Genomic DNA, 20,040 nt, shown 5'->3' on the forward strand with positions numbered 1-20,040 from the left:
CTTTCTTTCCCACCGTACCGACCAGTACCCTTCCACTGACACCCTCCTTCGACTGACTGAACTGGTCCTCACCCTGAACAACTTCTCTTTCCAATCCTCCCACTTCCTCCAAACGAAAGGAGTAGCCATGGGCACCCGCATGGGCCCCAGCTATGCCTGCCTCTTCGTAGGATATGTGGAACAATCCATCTTCCGCAACTACACTGGCCCCACCTTTTCCTCCGCTACATCGATGACTGTATCAGCGCCGCCTTGTGCTCCCACGAGGAGGTTGAACCGTTCATCCACTTCACCAACACCTTCCACCCCGACCTCAAATTCACCTGGACAGTCTCAGATTCCTCCCTCCCCTTCCTCGACCTTTCTATTTCTATCTCAGGCGACCGAATCAACACGGACATCTACTACAAACCGACCGACTCCCACAGCTACCTGGACTACACCTCCTCCCATCCTGCCCCCTGTAAAAACGCCATCCCATTCTCCCAATTCCTTCGACTCCGCCGCATCTGTTCCCAGGAGGACCAGTTCCAAAAACGCACAACCCAGATGGCCTCCTTCTTCAAGGACCGCAATTTTCCCCCCCAACGTGGTCGACGATGCCCTCCACCGCATCTCTTCCACTTCCTGCTCCTCTGCCCTTGAGCCCCACCCCTCCAACCGCCACCAGGACAGAACTCCACTGGTCCTCACCTACCAACCCACCAATCTCCATGTTCAGCGCATCATCCGCCGTCATTTCCGCCACCTCCAAACGAATCCCACCACCAAGGATATATTTCCCTCCCCTCCCCTATCAGCATTCCGTAAAGACCACTCCCTCGTCAGGTCCACACCCTCCACCAACCCAACCTCCACTCCCGGCACCTTCCCCTGCAACCGCAGGAGGTGCAAGACTTGCGCCCACACCTCCTCCCTCACCTCCCTCCAAGGCCCCAAAGGAAACTTCCATATCCGCCACAGTTTCACCTGCACCTCCACACACTTCATCCTCTGCACCCGATGTGGCCTCCTCTATATTGAGACGACAGGCCGGCTACTTGCGGAGCGTTTCAGAGAACACCTCTGGGACACCCGGACCAAACAACCCAACCACCCTGTGGCTCAACATTTCAATTCCCCCTCCCACTCCACCAAGGATATGCAGGTCTTTAGACTCCTCCATCGCCAGACCACAACAAAACGACGGTTGGAGGAAGAGCGCCTCATCTTCCGCCTAGGAACCCTCCAACCACAAGGGATGAACTCGGATTTCACCAGTTTCCTCATTTCCCCTCCCCCCACCTTGTCTCAGTCTAATCCATCGAATTCAGCACCGCCTTCCTAACCTGCAATCTTCTTCCCGACCTCTCCGCCCCCACCCCAGTCTGACCTATCACCCTCACCTTGACCTCTTTCCACCTATCACATTTCTGACGCCCCTCCCCCAAGTCCCTTCTCCCTACCTTTTATCTTAGCCTGCTGGACAAACTTTCCTCATTCCTGAAGAAGGGCTTATGCCCGAAACGTCGATTCTCCTGTTCCCTGGATGCTGCCTGACCTGCTGCGCTTTTCCAGCAACACATTTTCAGCTCTGATCTCCAGTCCTCACTTTCTCCTCACATCTATATGTATTCCAGAAAGTGTTATTGCTGACTATCAATCCATGAACGGTTATAGTTTTGAAGTTTATGGTATCACACATTCAACTGACTTTACTATTCACTTGTAGTACCTGCATGCTAACCTATGATTCAGTGCTGGGGGTGTTGGTCTGAGAGAACACACTGATATTGGAGCACATACCCTGTGAATTTGCAGAGGCATCACTAGTGCCATTTCTCTTCAAGGTTGGAGATATTGGCTGTTCACTGATGCACACAGAAGGGTTGGTAACTGCTGCCATGGAGACAAGCTTGGTCTTTGATGACAAAATAGTTTTGGACTATCACCCAATTTAGCAATTTGTTAAACTTAATATCTCATTTCACTTGAAGAGCCCACTTAAAACTTCAAAACCTCATTCTGTATGGAGATAAAATTGTACCTACTAACAAGTAATTTTGACTAACATTACAGCCTTAGCATCTCATGAAATACAATATATCTAAGTGTAAAAATTGCAATGTAACTTATTCAAGGAAATTAACACGAACACATTTTTCATTTATTTTTCCAAAAGCAAGTGACGGGCGGCAGCCACATCAATGTAATTTAACAGTACACAAGTAGAAATGTGAACTACTCATGAGTAGTGGATGGCATGAATTGTCTGAGTACAAGTATTGGTTGTGGATTTTGTCATTAGGACATTGGAGTATGGTTGTTTGTAAATAAGAGACTCATGATAGGTCCTACAACTCACAGTGGGTATTACCACAATAGAGTCTGCAGTTTACTAAAGACCTTAACCCTAGGGTGGTTATCTGGTTCATAAATGTGCCTGGGCAAGAGTGTAATAACTACAATGGATATTAAAAAATCATTTCTTACAAGAAACAAGCCATTACATGTAAACACTGCAGAACGATAGAAAAATAACAATGTAACAGCCAAAGTATAAATGTTTATTTTTGTAAAGGGGTAAAATTACACACTGGCTTTATTTGATACAGTGGTACATTTTCAACAGTTTTACACAAAGGAATATTGATGACATGGCTATGTACACTTGCAGCTCCACACTTCAGGATCAAGGTAGAGATGGGGCTAGGGGTGAAATTAGCCTCACAGAGGAAATACATAAAACTACAGGTGGACTTAACTCTTCTGCAGTTGGGGATCAATTATGGTATATTCCCATCGTCTGGTGATAATCAGTCTCTCGGGATTTTTGGTGAGGGAACTTAATTAAGATTCCAAGTCAATAATGATCAGTAGTGGTAGTAATGACATCTTTTGAAGGTGTCTGCACCTTGGGTGTAACTTGAAATACCATTGATGGTGACCACAACCATCAACAGCACAGGCTGTTTCCCAGTGGTTGTATTCTGGGAACGCACAGATAATGTACATGAACATACCACTCTGGTCACCACCTCAGCATTCAACTGAAAATCAATTCATGCCACTGTTCTATGTCACTGATAACTTCTGGCACTTGTTAATTCATTGAGATGGCACATGATGTTACCCAGGGATCTGTAGATGGGCTATAGTTTCTCACTACATACATGAGGAATAATGACTTGTACAAACAAGTTTGTTGATAACATAGGTATTGTGTAGATGGGAGAGGAATGGGCAAAAACTATAGAAGCTATAGTTCAATGTGGAAATTGTAAGGCCATCCACCTCGGATCAGGAAAATAAATTGTCATGTTTTTGAAACAGTGCAAAAAGGAATTCAGGAGTCACATACACAATACTTTTGTACTTGTGCATTATTTTTAAAATAAAAATGGCAGTGGAATTTTGATTTCAATCATTGATCTCAAGGGTTTGAATTCCAAAGTGAAGTGATGCTGCAGCTATGCAAAGCCAGCACATTTGAAAATCAGGCTGAGAGAATTTGGAATTCTCTCCCACAAAAAGAGGTGAGATGCTCTGTCAACAATGTCAAAACTGAGATACAGAGATCATTAAAGAGTGTTAAATTTTAAATCACAAGCACACAAATGGGAATATGGACCAGCCATGTTCTAAGAGAATGCAGAATAAACTTAAATTCAGAAAATTCAGCCTCTATGTGCCCCGCATATCCAAAGAATGGCTGATAAAGGACTTTTATCTATCTGTCTAGGATGAACCATTACTACTACTGCTCAAGCCTCAGACCGGTTGCTGCAACACATTGCTCTGGAGGGTCCCTCCAGCTGATACTCAGCTTCTAAATGACTACAGAAGTGACCATCTGCAATCTCTCAGAACTTGCCTCATTGGAAAAACTTGTAGGCAATCTTAACATTTGTGCCCCTCAGCTTTTAAAGCAACAATGGGAGCAGTCATAAGAGATGTCCTTACTCTTAGGATCTCAGTTTGTGGAACTGAGATCTCCACTTGCAGCTACTGATATTGTCACATGTATTGTAGACAACAGTTTGCCCAACCTATATCATTTTCTAATACTACGTTCCATTTTATTACTACAGTTTGAAGTTAGGCCTAAGGTCCATGACTGCACACAACTTTAAAGATACAGCCAGCTCGACAACAATACCGCCATTGCTTCCTTAATAAATGCCAGTCTTTTATCTTGTTCTATTCTTTTCCTGTAAATGTTTCAAGCAGAACAGTTAACAGTCTGTAGTCAGATGATTAGTGTTCAACATACCTTAATAACATCAAAGATAGGTCATACTGCACGTGTGCTGGAAACAACCAGCACTACCTCATTAGCTTTTAACATTTCATTCTATGTTGACAAGCAACTTGAATCACCAAATTTCCACAAACTGAAAACCGAAGTCATAACTTTTGGCCCCTGTAACAAAATTGTGATCTCCACCTACTGATTTCTGCCCCACTCTTGTGAATGAGTCAGGCTGAACCAAACTGTTCATAACCTCTCCATCCTATATGAACCTGAATTTCTGGCCCCAAATGCTCTGCATCCAAAACACAGCTGTTGATCAAACTCCAACACTACAGTCCTGAGAACTTTCTTCCTCCATTTCTAGACTTTTTTAAGCCCATCATTTTATTTGCCAAAGTACAGGCAGCTGTGTCTTTAATCATCCAGGCCTAGCTTGGAACCCTCTTCCTATATATCCTTACCGTTGTCTTACTCTTTAAAAGCTACTTTTTTTCCACTCAGCTTTCTGACTATGTTCTTTGGCTGATAATTTTTGTCTGATTGCATTCATGAAGCACTTTAGGATTCATTAGCAGTGAGCTTCATTTGTATCCACAATGTCTAAGCCTCAGTTCAGAACACTGGCTTCAAAAGAATGGTAAAGTCAGTATCAAATATGGCCAGTTTTACACTTGAAAATTAGCCTGAGATTGGGCTGTTTGTTGTTTGTAGATGTGCATTAGAATTATATTTTTTTCAAAAATATTATGACTTTGCACATCCAGCCCTATAAACTTAAAAAACCCTAGGTTTGCACGTATTTTCCATTCTGTAGTTTGATTTTTGACTCATGCTTAGTTAAATATTATTTAGCAGCAAGGGTAAAACCATTGTTCCGTATTTTCCTTCCCCTCCCCCCAACCTAATGTTTCAGACGTGAAGAAATTACCCACTCGACTTAGATGACCACTCAACAGGAGGCTCCATCTTCGGCATTTATTGAGAGAAGCGTATTGAGTAGCCTGGAGTGCACAGAATGGAAACTGGATGTCAAAGTTGGGGAAGACTAAAAGAAGGAGCAGAAAACAGAACTGCTTTTCAAAGGCTAAAGGCAGGAGAGAAGAGAAATTTAATTCCAGGCACAAAAAGTGAAACAACAGTATTCCAAACCATGTTTTAACCTCATCATAGCTGCATTGATGCTGCAAAAAAATTAAAACCATTTCGGCCTCCAGTATAGCTGTCAAATGTCTCAAACCAGGTTAAGTCACTGCGATTACTTTTAAAAAAGCAAAATACTTTCCTCCTCCTTAAGTTGCAACATGCTTTCCATCTGAAGAAACGCGAACATCCTTTTCAGTATATGTATAGAAAAAGATTTGGCACTTTGCATTTCATAAGTGGGGAGTGCTTTACTGCATTTCAGGTCTGAGTGTCTGCAAAGTTCAGAATGTTGGTGAAGCTGAAGGCGTTAAATCATTGCTGTACTGATCCAGCACATCCCCTTCATTCTCTGACCCAGTCAGTATGTTCACTGAATCATTTTCACTATCCTCACTGTCTTTACTTGCTGATCTCCTGACCTTTGGCCAGACTGTTCTCCGTTTTTTACCCCGACTTGGGCGATTAAGACAGTTTTTTGCCTTGCGTTTACATGTAATCCCAGAAGCATTAGCCCTTTCTGACGAAGACACATGGATGCTTTTGGCTGAAACTCGAGTGAAAGTGTCCTTTACGTTCACCCTGTTATCTTCGTTGTGACACTGAACTGGCACCACTTGACCATCTCTTGTAATTGACACAGACTGTAAAAGTTTTGAGTTTGGGAAAACTTTCTTCAAAGCCTGACACAAGTGTATGTTGTTTTCTACCAGGTCATGATTCTGTCTCTCTCCTGCATTGTAAAAAAAATTAGAAAAACATAAATACATTTGCATTAATGCCAATATAGGACCGTGGGAAAAAACAGCTATAAATCTATTAAAGATGCAATTTTATTGTTCTTCCTTTCACTGCCTTATTCTGGAAGTCCCAAATCAGGTCTTGGAGTCAGAGTTGTACATTAGAGAAACAGGCCCTTCAGCCCACCATGTCTATCCCCACCACTAAACGTCTAGCTATATTAACCCATTTACCTGCACTTGGTCCATTGTCTACTATAACCTGGCATTTTAAGTGCTCATCCAGATGCTTAAATGTTACAAGGTAAACAAGCAGAAGACTGGAAGAACACAACAAGCCAGGCAGAATCAAGAGGTGGAGAAGTCAGCGTTTCGGGTGTAAACCTTCTTCAGGACTTCAAACCCCAAAGAAGCGTTACACCTGAAACGCTCACTTCTCCACCTCCTGATGCTGCCTGGCTTGTGTTCTTCCAGCCTCCTGCTTGTCTACCTTGGATTCCAGCATCTGCAGTTTTTTTTTTGTCTCAAATGCTGCCAAGCGGCATTCTGGGAATCTGCACAAGTGTCCTTTCTTTGCATTCAATCGTCAGCAGGCTAATCTATCATCTCAACCCATTAGACCTAAATCCAACCTTACCTCCATCTATGGTTATATGCATCACAAGTAGAAGTTGTTGAAGAACAATCCAGAGTATTGCCTGACTTTTCAGTTTCCTTAATTTGGATATGTTGGAATTAGTAGTCCCAATGTTACCCTTGATTAGAGTAATTAAGCTACCACAAATGGGGGTGGGGGAAGGAACCAAATGGTAAGTTAATTTTATCACATCGATATTTTTTCTACTTCAGAACAAATGAGAGGTAAATGCATCAAGTATGACCATTCATAATATCCTACAGTATTCTAATAGGTAGCTCATATGAAGCTCATTAGGTGTTTGAAAAGTGCATTCTGTATCCTCATGAGCTTTCAAATTTTAGTTAACGATGCATGAAAAAAAATTCTCTTATGGTCTACTTATCTTTTGTCAATACAGCTGGAAAGGAGCAACCACAAAATTCTTAGTGCTTGAGCTATAGTATGGCTACATGGCCTTACTCCTGTTCTAGGAAGATAACACTCCACACTATCTTGGATTTAATTTTAACTTCCATTTCAGTTTTCTTATAAACTTAACTCCTTTTTGAAACCTTCAAGCTCTTATCTTTTCTACCAGAATTAGACGTTAATATCTTGTGCAAGAAGAGAGACTCCCAAACTGTTATTTATGGGGTAAGATTTCGGCTTTGCAAGGTCCATGACAATGGTGGCCATGGAGCTCAGACTGAATCTTGACAGTATGACACCCCTTGAAATATTCGTGCTTTTATGTTGGTGGGCACAACAATATAGTTATTCTTTGAGGCTCAAATGCTGCTACAGCCATAGGCTGCAGAAATATTGGTCTTGTTACTGGAGGCATTAAATGGGTGACATTGAGAAAATGTTCAGAAAGCTGTATGCTAGAATATTTAGCCCAGTACTGACCAGTTCCTCATTCATACCTGGAATCAGTGTGTACAGCTTTTTCTTCTCAGATACCATTTTCCTGAGTTGTTGTACATCAGTTAGCAAACGTTCCACCGAGCGTTCACTTTCTTCTACCTTTAAACAAGTTGTCTGTGACATGGTGGGATTTAAGTAACGAAAATGTGGAATTTATTATCCATACAAGTTGAAAGTTCTTGAACAAAAATGCATACCTAAAGCAAAAATAACATTTCAAACATCTTGCATGGTCAATCGCACGGACAAATTTATATAGTTATATTTCATAAATATTGACAATGTGTCAAAAGTCTCTTTCTTGTTATGATTTGGAGATGCCAGTGTTGGACTGGGATGTACAAAGTTAAAAATCACACAACACCAGGTTATAGTCCAACAGGTTTATTTGGAAGCACTAACTTTCGGAGCGCTGCTCCTTAATCAGGCAACCACTGATGAAGAAGCAGCGCCCTGAAAGCTAGTGCTTCCAAATAAACCTGTTAGACTATAACCTGGTGTTGTGTGATTTTTAACTATTTCTTGTTGGTCTTGATTATTATGTCACTGTCTCTTTTATTCCACTTTGTTATCAACTCGCTCTGCTAATGATTGAGTATCGTTCTGTTGTTTTCACAGGAAGCAGTGAGTAGCAAGTGTGGGAAGAGGAGAGATTTAGCTGGAGTGATAGACAAGCTGGGAGCAGAAAATGATAGTGATATGTGAAAAAATGCATTATGGTCATGTGATTAGCAAAAACTAATCAGATCTGAGACAAAATCTATACAGGCAAATAATCAAAAAGATGAAATTTTAAATGTTCTATAAAAATAATTGCTGACAACACTTAAGCAGGTGGTTTGACAAACTCAAAGGAGAACTAAGAGATTTCAACACGACAAACAGCTTTGTGAAATGGGCTGATGGGTGGAATATGCAATTGAATGTGGACAAAGGCAAGAGAAAAATATGAAAACACATTCAATGGAAAGACTACGATTATGACTCTCCAACTCGATCGAGAACCAGAGGCTCAAATACAAAAATAGTAGAAATATCCAGATGAGTGACGTAATTAAAAACAACAAGAGCATAGAGTACAATCGTAAACCGTGCAATTGTGCAAAATCCATATTTGACTGCAACTGGAGCACAGCTCAAGTTATCTGCAGTTTTGGTTGTCCATTTTGAATTAAAGCCATGCACTTAAGTTCATAGGCTTACTGGCTCAATATTCAATCAAAGCAATTGTTTTTCATTCCTCGATATCAATACAACAGAAATGGAATCATAATTTTGCAGAACGAGACACCATTCGGTCCATTGTGCTTGCGCAGACACTTCAAAAGGGCTTTCACCACATAATTTGTTTTCTTTTCAAGTATATATTTAATTTCCTTTTGCAAGTGAAATGAATTTGCTTCCCTCAATCCCTCTCCCCTGCTTTCAGAAAGCACATTCTTGATATTATACCTCTCAAGAGATTCTCGCCGTCTTCCTTCTGATTCTTATTCAAGATTACCCACAATGTCGCTAATTAACCTGACCCAAGACCAATGACTGAAAAAATTACTCCCAATCTTTCAATCCCCATTTATGAACAATCACAAGATGGTGGACTCCAGCAGCCTGTGATGAATCACATATGGAAAATCTGTTCAAGTCTCCTTTGCATCACATCAATCCAAACAGGTAAAGTCAGTACCTTATCAGATTTTGTTAAAAACAAAATGCCAGCTATTAAAATCTGCATCTTATAGCCCAGGTGCACCACATTTGGTGCTTCTAACAAACTGAGCCAATAGAATAAAAGCAAAGTATTGTCGATACTTGCGATCTGAAGTATAAACAAATAGTTGGAGAAACTCAGCAGGTCTTGCAGCATCTGTGGACAGAGAAACAGTGAATGTTTCAAGTCCAATATAACTATTCTTTGGAGTCAAAGGGAGCTGGAAAAGTGATGGGTTACATGCTGTGGAGAAAGAGGGAGAAGCAACAAGTGGACCAGATTATAAAAGGCAATAGGTAAAGGGAGTGCTTCTGGTAGCAGAGAGTGATGGGGGAACAATGAAGAGTAGTGAATAACAGAGTGAATTATAACACGCAGGGAGATGACAGTAAACAAAATTAAGGACAGAGTTCATGCTCTGAAGTTATGAACTCAGTATAGAGTCCTGAAGGTTGTAATCTGCCTAATCAGATAATATGATGCTGTAACTCTTGTTTTCATTGGGCTTCGTTGGACCACTGCAGCAATGTGAGCATTAAAGAAAGACAGTTTATTCAAATTTCAGTGACCATAAAGTAAGGGTCATTCTTGCAGACATAGCAGAGATGTTCTATAAAGTGGTCACTGGTCTGTTTGGTCCTGCCAATATGCAGAAGTCTGCATTGTGAGCAGTGAACACAATAGACTTGATTGAAAAAGTACAAATACTGCTTCACCTTATGTCTTCCTCCACCCCCCCCCCCCCCCACCCTAACCACCCCCCTATCTGAAGACTGTCCCCATATGAGGACATGTTGGGCAACCCCATGTTATTGGTGAAGACAGGAAAGGCCACTTTAGACAATTGGAAACAAAACTAAGATTTTAAATTAGAGGCACGATAGGTGACACTCGATGTGTCGGAGAAAGCAGTATGGCCAGTGTGTTGTCGCCATTAATGTGTGCCAGCTTCCTTATGAAACTCTCTTCAGGCCACTGCCGAATTTTCTTAATTTGGAGATGTCGGTGTTGGACTGGAGTGTACAAAGTTAAAAATCTCAACACCAGGTTATAGTCCAACAGGTTTAATTGGAACTACACTAGCTTTCGGAGCGTCGCTCCTTCATTAGGTGGTAGTGGAGGGCTCAATCCTAACACACAGAATTTATAGCAAAAATTTAGAGTGTGATTTTCTTAAGAAAGACTAAGCTGAATTGTTCTGCTGTTGCACGCTTGCTTCTTTCTTGTGCCTGGCACTTCTCATCTGACATCAGCACTAGCCACAAATTAGTGTCAAACAAAGTTCAGCCAGAACGGTAGGAACTTCCAATGCCAGCAGTCCCTCTGGATTAGGTACAGCAACCAGAGGCTTAGCTTGATTGAAATGGAGTTTCTGGCTGTGCCACAGGATATATAGTGGGAGTCCATTGGAGTGATTGAGTTAATTTAGCCCAATGTTTTCTCTCCATGGTGCTTCAGGTTTACTCATTTCAGTTTCAACTACTGAGGTGGAGAAGGTACTTTCATATTTCCTGCTTTTAGCTGCCTGCCAGTAGGTGTTCAAATCAATGTTCCTAATTTTCCCTGTGGTTTAGCTTTATAACGTCACCTTGTTTGACATTGTAGGTGGTGGTCAGTTAGACAGACCAGGAAGATCCTTCATTCCTTGACCACTTCTGCCAACCCATTTCCTGCCATGACGTCAAGTGAAAAGCAGAAGTGTTACCCTAAACCAGGAAGTCAAATTAATAGGAAAGACGTTGTGAAACTTGAAAGGGTACAGAAAAGATTTAGAAGAATTTTGCCAGGGTTGGAGGGTTTGAGCTAAAATGAGAAACTGAATAGACTGGGGCCATTTTCCCAGAGCGTCAGAGGCTGAGAGTGGACCTCATAGAGACTTATAAAATCATGCAGGGCATGAAAAGGGTGAAGTCCAAAGCATAGGTTTAAGGTGAGAGGGGAAAGATGTAAAAGGGATCTAAGGGGCAACATTTTCATGCAGAGGGTGGTGCTTATAGGGAATGAGCTACCAGAGATGGTACAATACCAACATTTAAAGGGCATCTGGATGGGCACATGAATAGGAAGGGCTTAGAGGGATATGGGCCAAATGCTGATGAATGGAATTGAATCTGTTTAGGATATCTGGTTGGCATGGACAAATTGGACCAAAGGGTCTGTTTCTGTGCTGCAGATCTCAAAGACTCTAAATAAATAATACTGAATTGGTGATCTTGTATATTCTAATTTCTGTCTTCCCATGCCTGGATATCCAAAATTGCTCAGGACTAGGGAAAGCTGGAAATAATCTTGAACAACACGGCAAGTCTGTACAAGAGACTCGCAGAAAACTAACTTCTCTGCTGAGCCGGATGGCTATTTTCCCCCAAAAGTGCTGTTGAGAATTGCTCGACTACCTACTTTTATGGCTTTTGTTAGCGTGACATTACTCATTTCTCCATCCTCACCACCCAATCCAATTCTTTCTTCCTACAAACAAAGAGGTGAAGGGTAGCACTTTGAGCACTGTCCCAGCTGAGATTAGCTAGCTTACCATGGCCTGGTAATTGGAAATATCCTTATCTGTGAGACTGGTGGGGAGTCTGGGAATGTATTTCTAAATTCAGGGCCAAGATATTCAGAAAAGAGTTCGGAAACACTAAGTATATGGAACTGGACTTGTGGAATTAAGATAGAAATCAGCCTTTATCACATAGGTGGAGGAGAATAGACTCAAAGGAGTGACTAGCCCACATTCCTGTTTCTTAAAAAAAGTTAAGCCAGAGGGCCATTCTTTGCATCTTTATCACTGATTTTTGGTATATACTTATATGTTTGAATCATATAAGTCATAACGGTCTCTGAAGAACATGACAGATGTCATTCTTATCCTACTTTCTTAAACTAGATTTGGATACAGAAATGGTGCCATAACGTCATAAGATAGTAGTCCTGGAGTTTGTTTATAGTTTAACAATCCTGGATATATTTTAAATCGTACTGCATACTGTGAATGGAACAACAGAATTTCATATGAATAACTAGTTAATAGTGAAACAAGCAACGAAACATACAAAATACCAGCATTTATAGCCAGCCTTAGAACTGCAACTGGATGGAACAGTATTGCACAATAAGTCTGTGATTGATATTCCAGTTACCTTCAATTCTTCCTGCAGTGTACCATACATTCCTTTAATTCTCTGAACCTCTTTTAAGGAGCCTTCTTGATCAAAAAACACAAGTCTGTAAGAAGAAAAGTACTGGTCTCACACACTCCAATTTATCTTATCCATCTTTCAAAAATGTTTGATTTTATGACTGTCTCACTACTATACTAGGGAAAGAAGTGATATTTTATTGATAACCGACATATTAAGAATAAGTAATGAACCCAACATTGGTCCCTCCTCGCAACCAAGGGAAATGTTTTGATCAAACTAAATGCCCAACTATTAACAGATTTCAGGTCTACTCTAAATATTGGCCCGGGTTCAGCAATGATAACTTCCATTAAGTTTAACATAGACTTGATGTCTAACACAATGTTAAACATTCCACTCTGCTTGAACCATTGCTATTTCACCATGCCTTCTGCACTGTCATATTTGTTCTAAAATAATTCAAATGCAAATCACATCATATTGAATTCTGCTCAATGTCACAGAATTGCCACCATATTTTGATTTGTACCAATTACAACCCGTTTGCAGGTTCGTGTCAACCATGTATTTCTTTACACTGTCATTTACGTAACTACACGTACAGTGAAATAATGCACAATTTCTGATAATATTCAGATTTCCACAACACCTATGGAAACTGTTGGGAAGAAACAGTTGAAGACTATGCTAAATGACTACCTAATCCATTAACCTCAGTTGCTCATTATTTTGGTGACATATATTTAAGCTGATTGTCAGAGATGGCTTTTGAGTAGCTAGAACAGTTCAGGACATCTTTTTATGAATTTTCAAATGGCGAGACATCAGTCAAAACTTCCAAGTTTTTAAAACTTAAATTCTGTCAATCTGATTAATGCTTTCTAATTTAACTCGCCTTACATTCTTCTCAATCATGGGATGTCCTGTATCATGGACCTAAATCCTTCATCTGTATTTACTGATTAAAAAAGGATAAAACATAAAACAATCGAGAGTTCAAACTTGGGTAAATAGGCCAGAAATGAAAACTTGATAAACTGTGAAAATTTCATTTTCCTCAATTAATTTTGAAAATGCTTCTTTTCAAATAAATACTTCCAATAAAATCTAATTCAAATCTGCAGCAGCTGTCTTATTTCAAGTTTACCCAAAGTTATCTGGTAAATTAAAATTTAAAAATGATCAAACTGGCTGCATCCAGATGATGGCAGTAACACAGCTTCTGGTTCACTAATACACAGCAGACCAAACAGTACAAACTCAATGAATTGCATGTACTATTGGAGATTCCAGAGGTAGCACATGGTGAGAGAAGACTCATCCCACAAGTTGAGAGTACATTTTCTTTTTAAAAACAGAATTTCTGAAATTCTGTCTTCAGTGCATTCTGAACATGCCACTACAAGGCAAACTATAATTTTAAAAAATGCAGCTGTGTCAGTATTAATATTTGATCCAAAGTATGAGGGAAAATAGTGTTATTTATTGTGGGCACTTGCCAGATGCCAACATCACGTTCATATTTACTTCACCATCACTACTCCTTACCCTCTAACAAGTACCCTTAAGTGGTAGGGTCACATTCCACAGCATCTTTGTTAATTATCACAGTAGATAGGACAAATTGTGTTTTCTACCTGTGTTTCTTCATTGCTCGACTATAGCCACCTGCACTACTCGGTCCAGAAAATGTTTTGTAGTCTTGTTGTTCAGACATTCCTAGATTGGTAACGGATATAGGTATTCGCTCAATAAAACTAAATTTGAAAAGAACAAAATAAATATTCAGCTTTAAAATTATTTTTGAAATGGGCTATAAAATGTTTTACATTGACTACATTTCTCAAACTTGCACCAGCTGACAATACAGTTTGAAAAAAATCTGCATGATGCTTACCTGCCCTGGGGTTTATACAGCGTATACTCCAGACTATGCGTGGAGCCATTCTCTCTGCTTAACTTGCTGGTAAAGAGAAAAAACACCAACTGTTGGTTTTTCAGATGCTTCTGAAGGTTCCTGTGAAGGAGACGTTCTCGGAATGTCATGGTCTGATTTGTGTTACGTCTGAACTTATACCAACCAATTACATTCTAAGGGGGGAAGAAGTACAAGTAAATTTAGATCTAGACCCAGGTTAAAACATGGGAAAGTGTGGAACAACAATCAATTTTGAAATTTAAGTCATTTACCAAAGAAGCTGTTATTATCACGGCTGAGTCAATTAAAAAATATGCCCCCCAACAGTTAACTTCTTTCATCCTTATCACCCAGCAGTTACCTAAACATATTTAAGTCACCTGACAGTTAACTACCTGCACTTATGTCAATCGTTAATTACCACCATGTATTCTGCCTAGCCATTAACCATCTGCATGCACCGTACATAGCAATTAACCAAGCAAGTGCACATAACAGTAGTTAACTTTTTATGTGCACTTTCATAGTATAATTCAACAAATCTCAAAACTTTGGCAAACATTTACTTGTGGACCCAAGGTTCCCTGAAATAAACAGTGCAGGAAAATTTGTTTTTAAAATTTTAAGCATTATTTTTGATTGATTTCACAAAGCTTCAAAAGGTAACACGTTCCACTTTGAACATCATATTGCAAGATTCCCAAGTGAGATAGTGTCAGATGTGAAGTAAAGCTCATCTGTGAAATTCAACTACCTGCTTTAACTGCACCCTGAGAATATCATAGACTTATTCCCAAATAATGCCACATTGTGGGCAACAAGGTCTTGTGCTCTGGCCCTCTGCCACTCAAAGCTGCTTTGAAACAAAAGGTCCTCAATGTTAATGAATAGAAGAATCTCAAACAGCATAGGCAGGATTCAAACTAAATTTGAAATTCTTCCCTTTTTCATGTGTGTTTGTAATGTTTCCCCAACTGATCCAAAAACTGGTCCTCCTGGTCAACTGCAAAAGTGTATAATCAGACCTTGGTTGGAAATTGAAATGAGTGGAGTGTAAAAATGCAAGGAAATTTAGGAGAGAAAATATCCTCAAAACTGCCAATGAAGTCTTGATTTGTCACAGAAAATACAGAGAACCTTTCTATAACATTAAAGGTTGAAGAGGGTATTGGACACTCGGGAGACATTGACCTTTCAGTCATAGGCACAATTCAAAAATCTGGAGCACTGATAGTCCAGCTTTCATAAGTTCATCTAAACAATGATTTTAGCACAACACCTGGGCCCAGTATAACTACAATTTAAAAACTAAAATATTTCAAAATCACAAATGTAGCCTCAAGTTAAATTAAATCAGTCAACACAAGTCTGCATTACAGTCACCAACTGTACTAAGTCAAATCCTCTTCTCCATAACAGATTCTTATTGGTTGATGTGATCTTCCCCAATTTTTCCAAAGAAAACTGCCAAAGGTTTTCCAAGGGCAGTGCAATTAGTTTAAAGGAAGTTGCTCTTTTTAGAGAATACATGCCCCTATCATTAAAGACAAAGATTTTCCTGCAGACACAGACCATATATTACTGCATGTATTGTATGAAGGCATCAAATTGATATTATACAGCAAGATCTCATGACACATCCTGATTAATTTAAAGCTGTTATTAATAGCTCTTAACGAGCTGTTTCAGGAAACAAAACTAAAACTCAGAACTAACTGGACTAAATTTATAGAAGATTCAACATACCAGATGAAAGCTAAAGAACTTCAGTTTTCTGCATGTCACCAAGAACAAGATTGTGAAGCCACACTAATTCCTGACTGCAAATAAAACTGTTATACTCAACCAATCAGATGAGCGTTTTAGCAACACTCTCAACAATTACTAGACAACTTTTTCAAACTATAAAACGTACAACCAGGTGTTAAATTAAAGCCTGAATAATTTGTTAAATGCCAATCAAACAGAAAATCTTCTTGATTATTTTGCATCAGCTGGTCTTGACAATACCTTTTCCTGATTTAACAGTATTTTCTGCAATGCTCTTTCGTCCACTTCACCAGCAGAGTTATAAAAACTGTAAAAAGACAGATAGAACATTCATAACATCACTTCAATTCAAAAAGCACTGTGTATCTTAGTTTCCACTCTAACTGTATGACTTTCAGCTTTAATTTTGGCACAATGCCCATACTTACAAAACTTGGTACTGCTTATGTTATAACTCAGCTACTTTCAGTAATATGGACAAAATCACAATGATGATCCATATGACACAATAAGGTGGATCACTTCTATGTTTTAAAATGCTATCAAGATGAAAAAGTACCATTACTCCTGTATGTTAAAGTAATTTAAGGGTTAGCACTTGTACCAATGAAGAACTGGTCACATTGCAAACATTTTGCGACATAGTCTGTCACTCATAGTTATGTTGTCAAGGTCTAGTAGCATTGTTGTGATATTATAGCTACAAGTGTCTTTTGGAAAGTTCTTATTACTGGCACTGTAGCTCATGCTGCATGTAGACAATCTCAGTCCTGTTTATAACAAATTTGATACGGCACACCAATTCCCATTTTACCTCTGATGTCTGAATTAACAAACTCATTAAAGAATTGACAGTGCAAAAGAGAAAACTTGTCACTCCAACACTCTCCACCATTCATTGAGAGCATACTGTTAGACACCAGAGGATGTTAACACCATGACTAATATAGATATACAAACTATTTCCTTTTACTCAGGTTTGCCCATCAAAGCATATTGAAGTACTAAAACAAAAGAATTTTGTTTCAAAACCACCTACTTCATTTCATTTAATGGCATTTCCACACATGAAGTCTGCACTTACTAATAACCTCAACAGAAGATCTTGTGCGAGTACTAGTTCCATTAACCTTTCATACACGAATCAAGTGAAAAGTGACTGAGCAATTTCCATTGAAAGCAAGAGTCACAAAATTCTTAGGATTGAGAGTAGCTATCAACTGAGCTCACGTACCTGAATAGCCAGTAACATGGAATATGTTTCTGTATATCTAGAGGGGAAAAATACACATTAAAGTTCAGAGGGGAATAATAATTTCCACACGTAATACTAGCTTCCAGGAGGGAAACTGTACATACTAATAGAGGGAAATAAAGTGTTCCATATGTAATATTCCTTCCTTTCCCCTTAAAGGCCATTCACAGTTACAATGTGAGGGAGCTCAATTAATATCAGCAAGAAACATTAGTTGAGTTACAGGTTGTTTGCATCCTTTGGTTGTTGGGTTTTGTAGCAAATCCTTTCTTCTGAAAAGGTCAACAGTGCTCACAAATATTAACCACACAAAATTTAAAAGTAGATAGGAAATGAACAATTTTAATTTTTAGAAAGGTACTTTTATAAGTCATGGTTAAAGAACAGATTTCATAAGTTCAAGTTAAAACAACAAACTACAGGAATAGCAAGAACTGGCATGAAAGGTGGATCTGCAAAGTTTGTGATGTAATAGGCAACTTATTGGGTTATTATGAAGGTTTGCAAATTGTACATAACAATCACAACCATTACACCCATTTCAAAAAACTTGGTACTGTAGCTGTTGCTAAAAACTCCGATTTCTTTAAGCAAATTTAAAATTGTATGCATTCTCTGAAAATCAAGTAATTTAGGAATGCTACTGGTAGATAAAACAATTTACAAAATTTGTGTGAAGATTTGTAGCTCGGGTGCTCGTTGTTGCGGTTCTGTTCGCCGAGCTGGAAGTTTTTGTTGCAGCTGAAACTGACAACCGGAAGCGGCAGGGACAGACCACTATAAACACTGGAGGAAACATCAAAGAAGCGCTTCGTAGGAGGCTCCCAAGCACTGATGATGTCGCCTAGGCAGGGGACGAAACGTTTGCAACAAAAACTTCCAGCTCGGCGAACAGACCCACAAAAACAATTTACAATTCAAAGTAACAAACAGGATTGCTGCTTTCCACCATTCAAGTTACACTTCATTAGAATCATGACAGTCTCACGATTGAATTTCGACATGATGCTACTAGGAAGCTAAAATATCACCAAAATCACCACAGAGCTACAGTTTCTTTCTAGTCTCCTAAAATTCCAGGCTTATTAAGATCAAAGTCACAATCTGTCCCTAGATCTTCAATGATGTTAACTGTTGCAATTCAACAATGATTGATGATCGAGTCTCGTAATAACTTTCTTCCTCTCTCCTCTAGCTTCATTACAACATGACTAGCAACTTTCTACAGGAATGTAAGTGGGAATGTTCAGCACATGTCCCCTCCAATATTCTATATACTCCATGAAGACTCACTGACCTACACCTGGATTGGCTTCACCTCAGCAATAGCTCAATTTTGAAATTTTCACCCCCAGTTTTCAAACTGCTCCACTCCTCAGACATTGGCATCTAATGCATTCCTGATGTCTAGTCCTCAGCTCTTAATTACTTCCCTAATCCTCCCCCATCTCTCTTCCGTTAAGAGGTACTTTAAAACCAACCTCTTGTTCACTTGTCCTAATACCTCATGTAGGTTGATGCTAGCTTTTCTTTGGTAACATACTTGTGGGGTGTCTTGGGATGATTTGCTGACAATGGTGTTTTATAAATAGAAGTTGCTGGCCTTGCTCACCTTGAGACATGGCCCCAAAGATATTCAGCTGTATCTGCATGTTCTTCATGCCTAAGTCTAGATTGTTCAGGACAATGTGATTTGACAATAAGGTGCACACATCAAAGCTTGATCCTGCCCTCAAAAGACACCTTTCTTCCTTCTCCTATACACCTATATATAATTTGAGCGCACTGGCCCAGCTGAGATCAAAAAAAGAGACAATCTCCAACTATCCAACACAAAAGTGTGCATTAATTGACAAAGCATTGCAGAAGACAATTATACATTTATTTTGGAAAAGTCACAGCCATAAATCTTAAATCTTTCTTTTGAATTGTCTTGTCAAGACTACAGTCACATGTAACAGGTTTTGATTCCAGAGATCTGTAGCAGTTTTCACCAGTCCCAGAGGACTGTAGTGCTGTCTCATTAGAGATAGATGACTGGTGGTGAATTGAACCTGACGGTCACCACGCCTCAGGCAAGGACCAAGGTTAAGAAGGCGAGACCTTTACAGGATGCACTAGCCTGTTTTAATAAAAGCTGAAATTAATACACGTCGATCCAAAAAGCTGAATTATGACTAATCCTAGTTGAAGAACTGACACACTTAGCTACAACAAAGCTGCCTATTTTTACCATGAAAATACAATGGAAAGCAGACTACAGATCAAATAGCTCACCTATGGTGTGCACCACCTCAATATCATCCAACTGGGAATCAGTTATACTGTTTTTTGCTTCAGCTTTGATTTCCCCGAGGAGAAATCCTTCCTGTGAAGAAAAAAATTATAAAACTGACCTCTAAGTTTTCTGTTAGAGTATAATTAAAATGTGTTACTAAAAACTGGGCCGTTAAGCCTGAGAATTAACTCGAGAACATTTTCAACTACTTCTGCATATTTGAGGGATCTCACACTGACAGTGATTTCTGAACTAGCCCAATTGTGATCGGTAATAATTAAAATTTTACACACTCTTTAGCACAATCA

At 39.5% G+C, this 20,040-nt stretch overlaps 1 protein-coding gene across 2 annotated transcripts; it reads right to left on the reverse strand.

Moving 5' to 3' along the window:
• Positions 1 to 2,525: 2,525 nt before the first annotated feature.
• On the reverse strand, positions 2,526 to 19,823 carry abraxas1 (abraxas 1, BRCA1 A complex subunit). Of its 2 annotated transcripts, none has more exons than XM_087980000.1 (7): positions 19,732 to 19,823; positions 16,440 to 16,506; positions 14,409 to 14,602; positions 14,149 to 14,268; positions 12,509 to 12,593; positions 7,660 to 7,774; positions 2,526 to 6,107 (listed from the first exon to the last, which is right to left on the reverse strand). In XM_087980000.1, exons 3-7 carry the CDS (start codon positions 14,555 to 14,557, stop codon positions 5,659 to 5,661), a joined length of 918 nt encoding a protein of 305 aa, XP_087836126.1. In that variant the 5' UTR covers positions 14,558 to 14,602; positions 16,440 to 16,506; positions 19,732 to 19,823; the 3' UTR covers positions 2,526 to 5,658. The 2 variants fall into 2 exon arrangements, with proteins under 2 accessions (XP_087836126.1, XP_087836125.1); XM_087979999.1 differs by lacking the exon at positions 19,732 to 19,823 and adding an exon at positions 17,434 to 17,463.
• Between the last annotated feature and the right edge of the window lie 217 nt (positions 19,824 to 20,040).

Source organism: Chiloscyllium plagiosum, unplaced genomic scaffold (assembly GCF_037043375.1).
Source record: "Chiloscyllium plagiosum isolate Xiang-an unplaced genomic scaffold, Cpla_swu_hap1 HiC_scaffold_36, whole genome shotgun sequence".
NCBI classification, from domain to species: Eukaryota; Metazoa; Chordata; class Chondrichthyes; order Orectolobiformes; family Hemiscylliidae; genus Chiloscyllium; species Chiloscyllium plagiosum.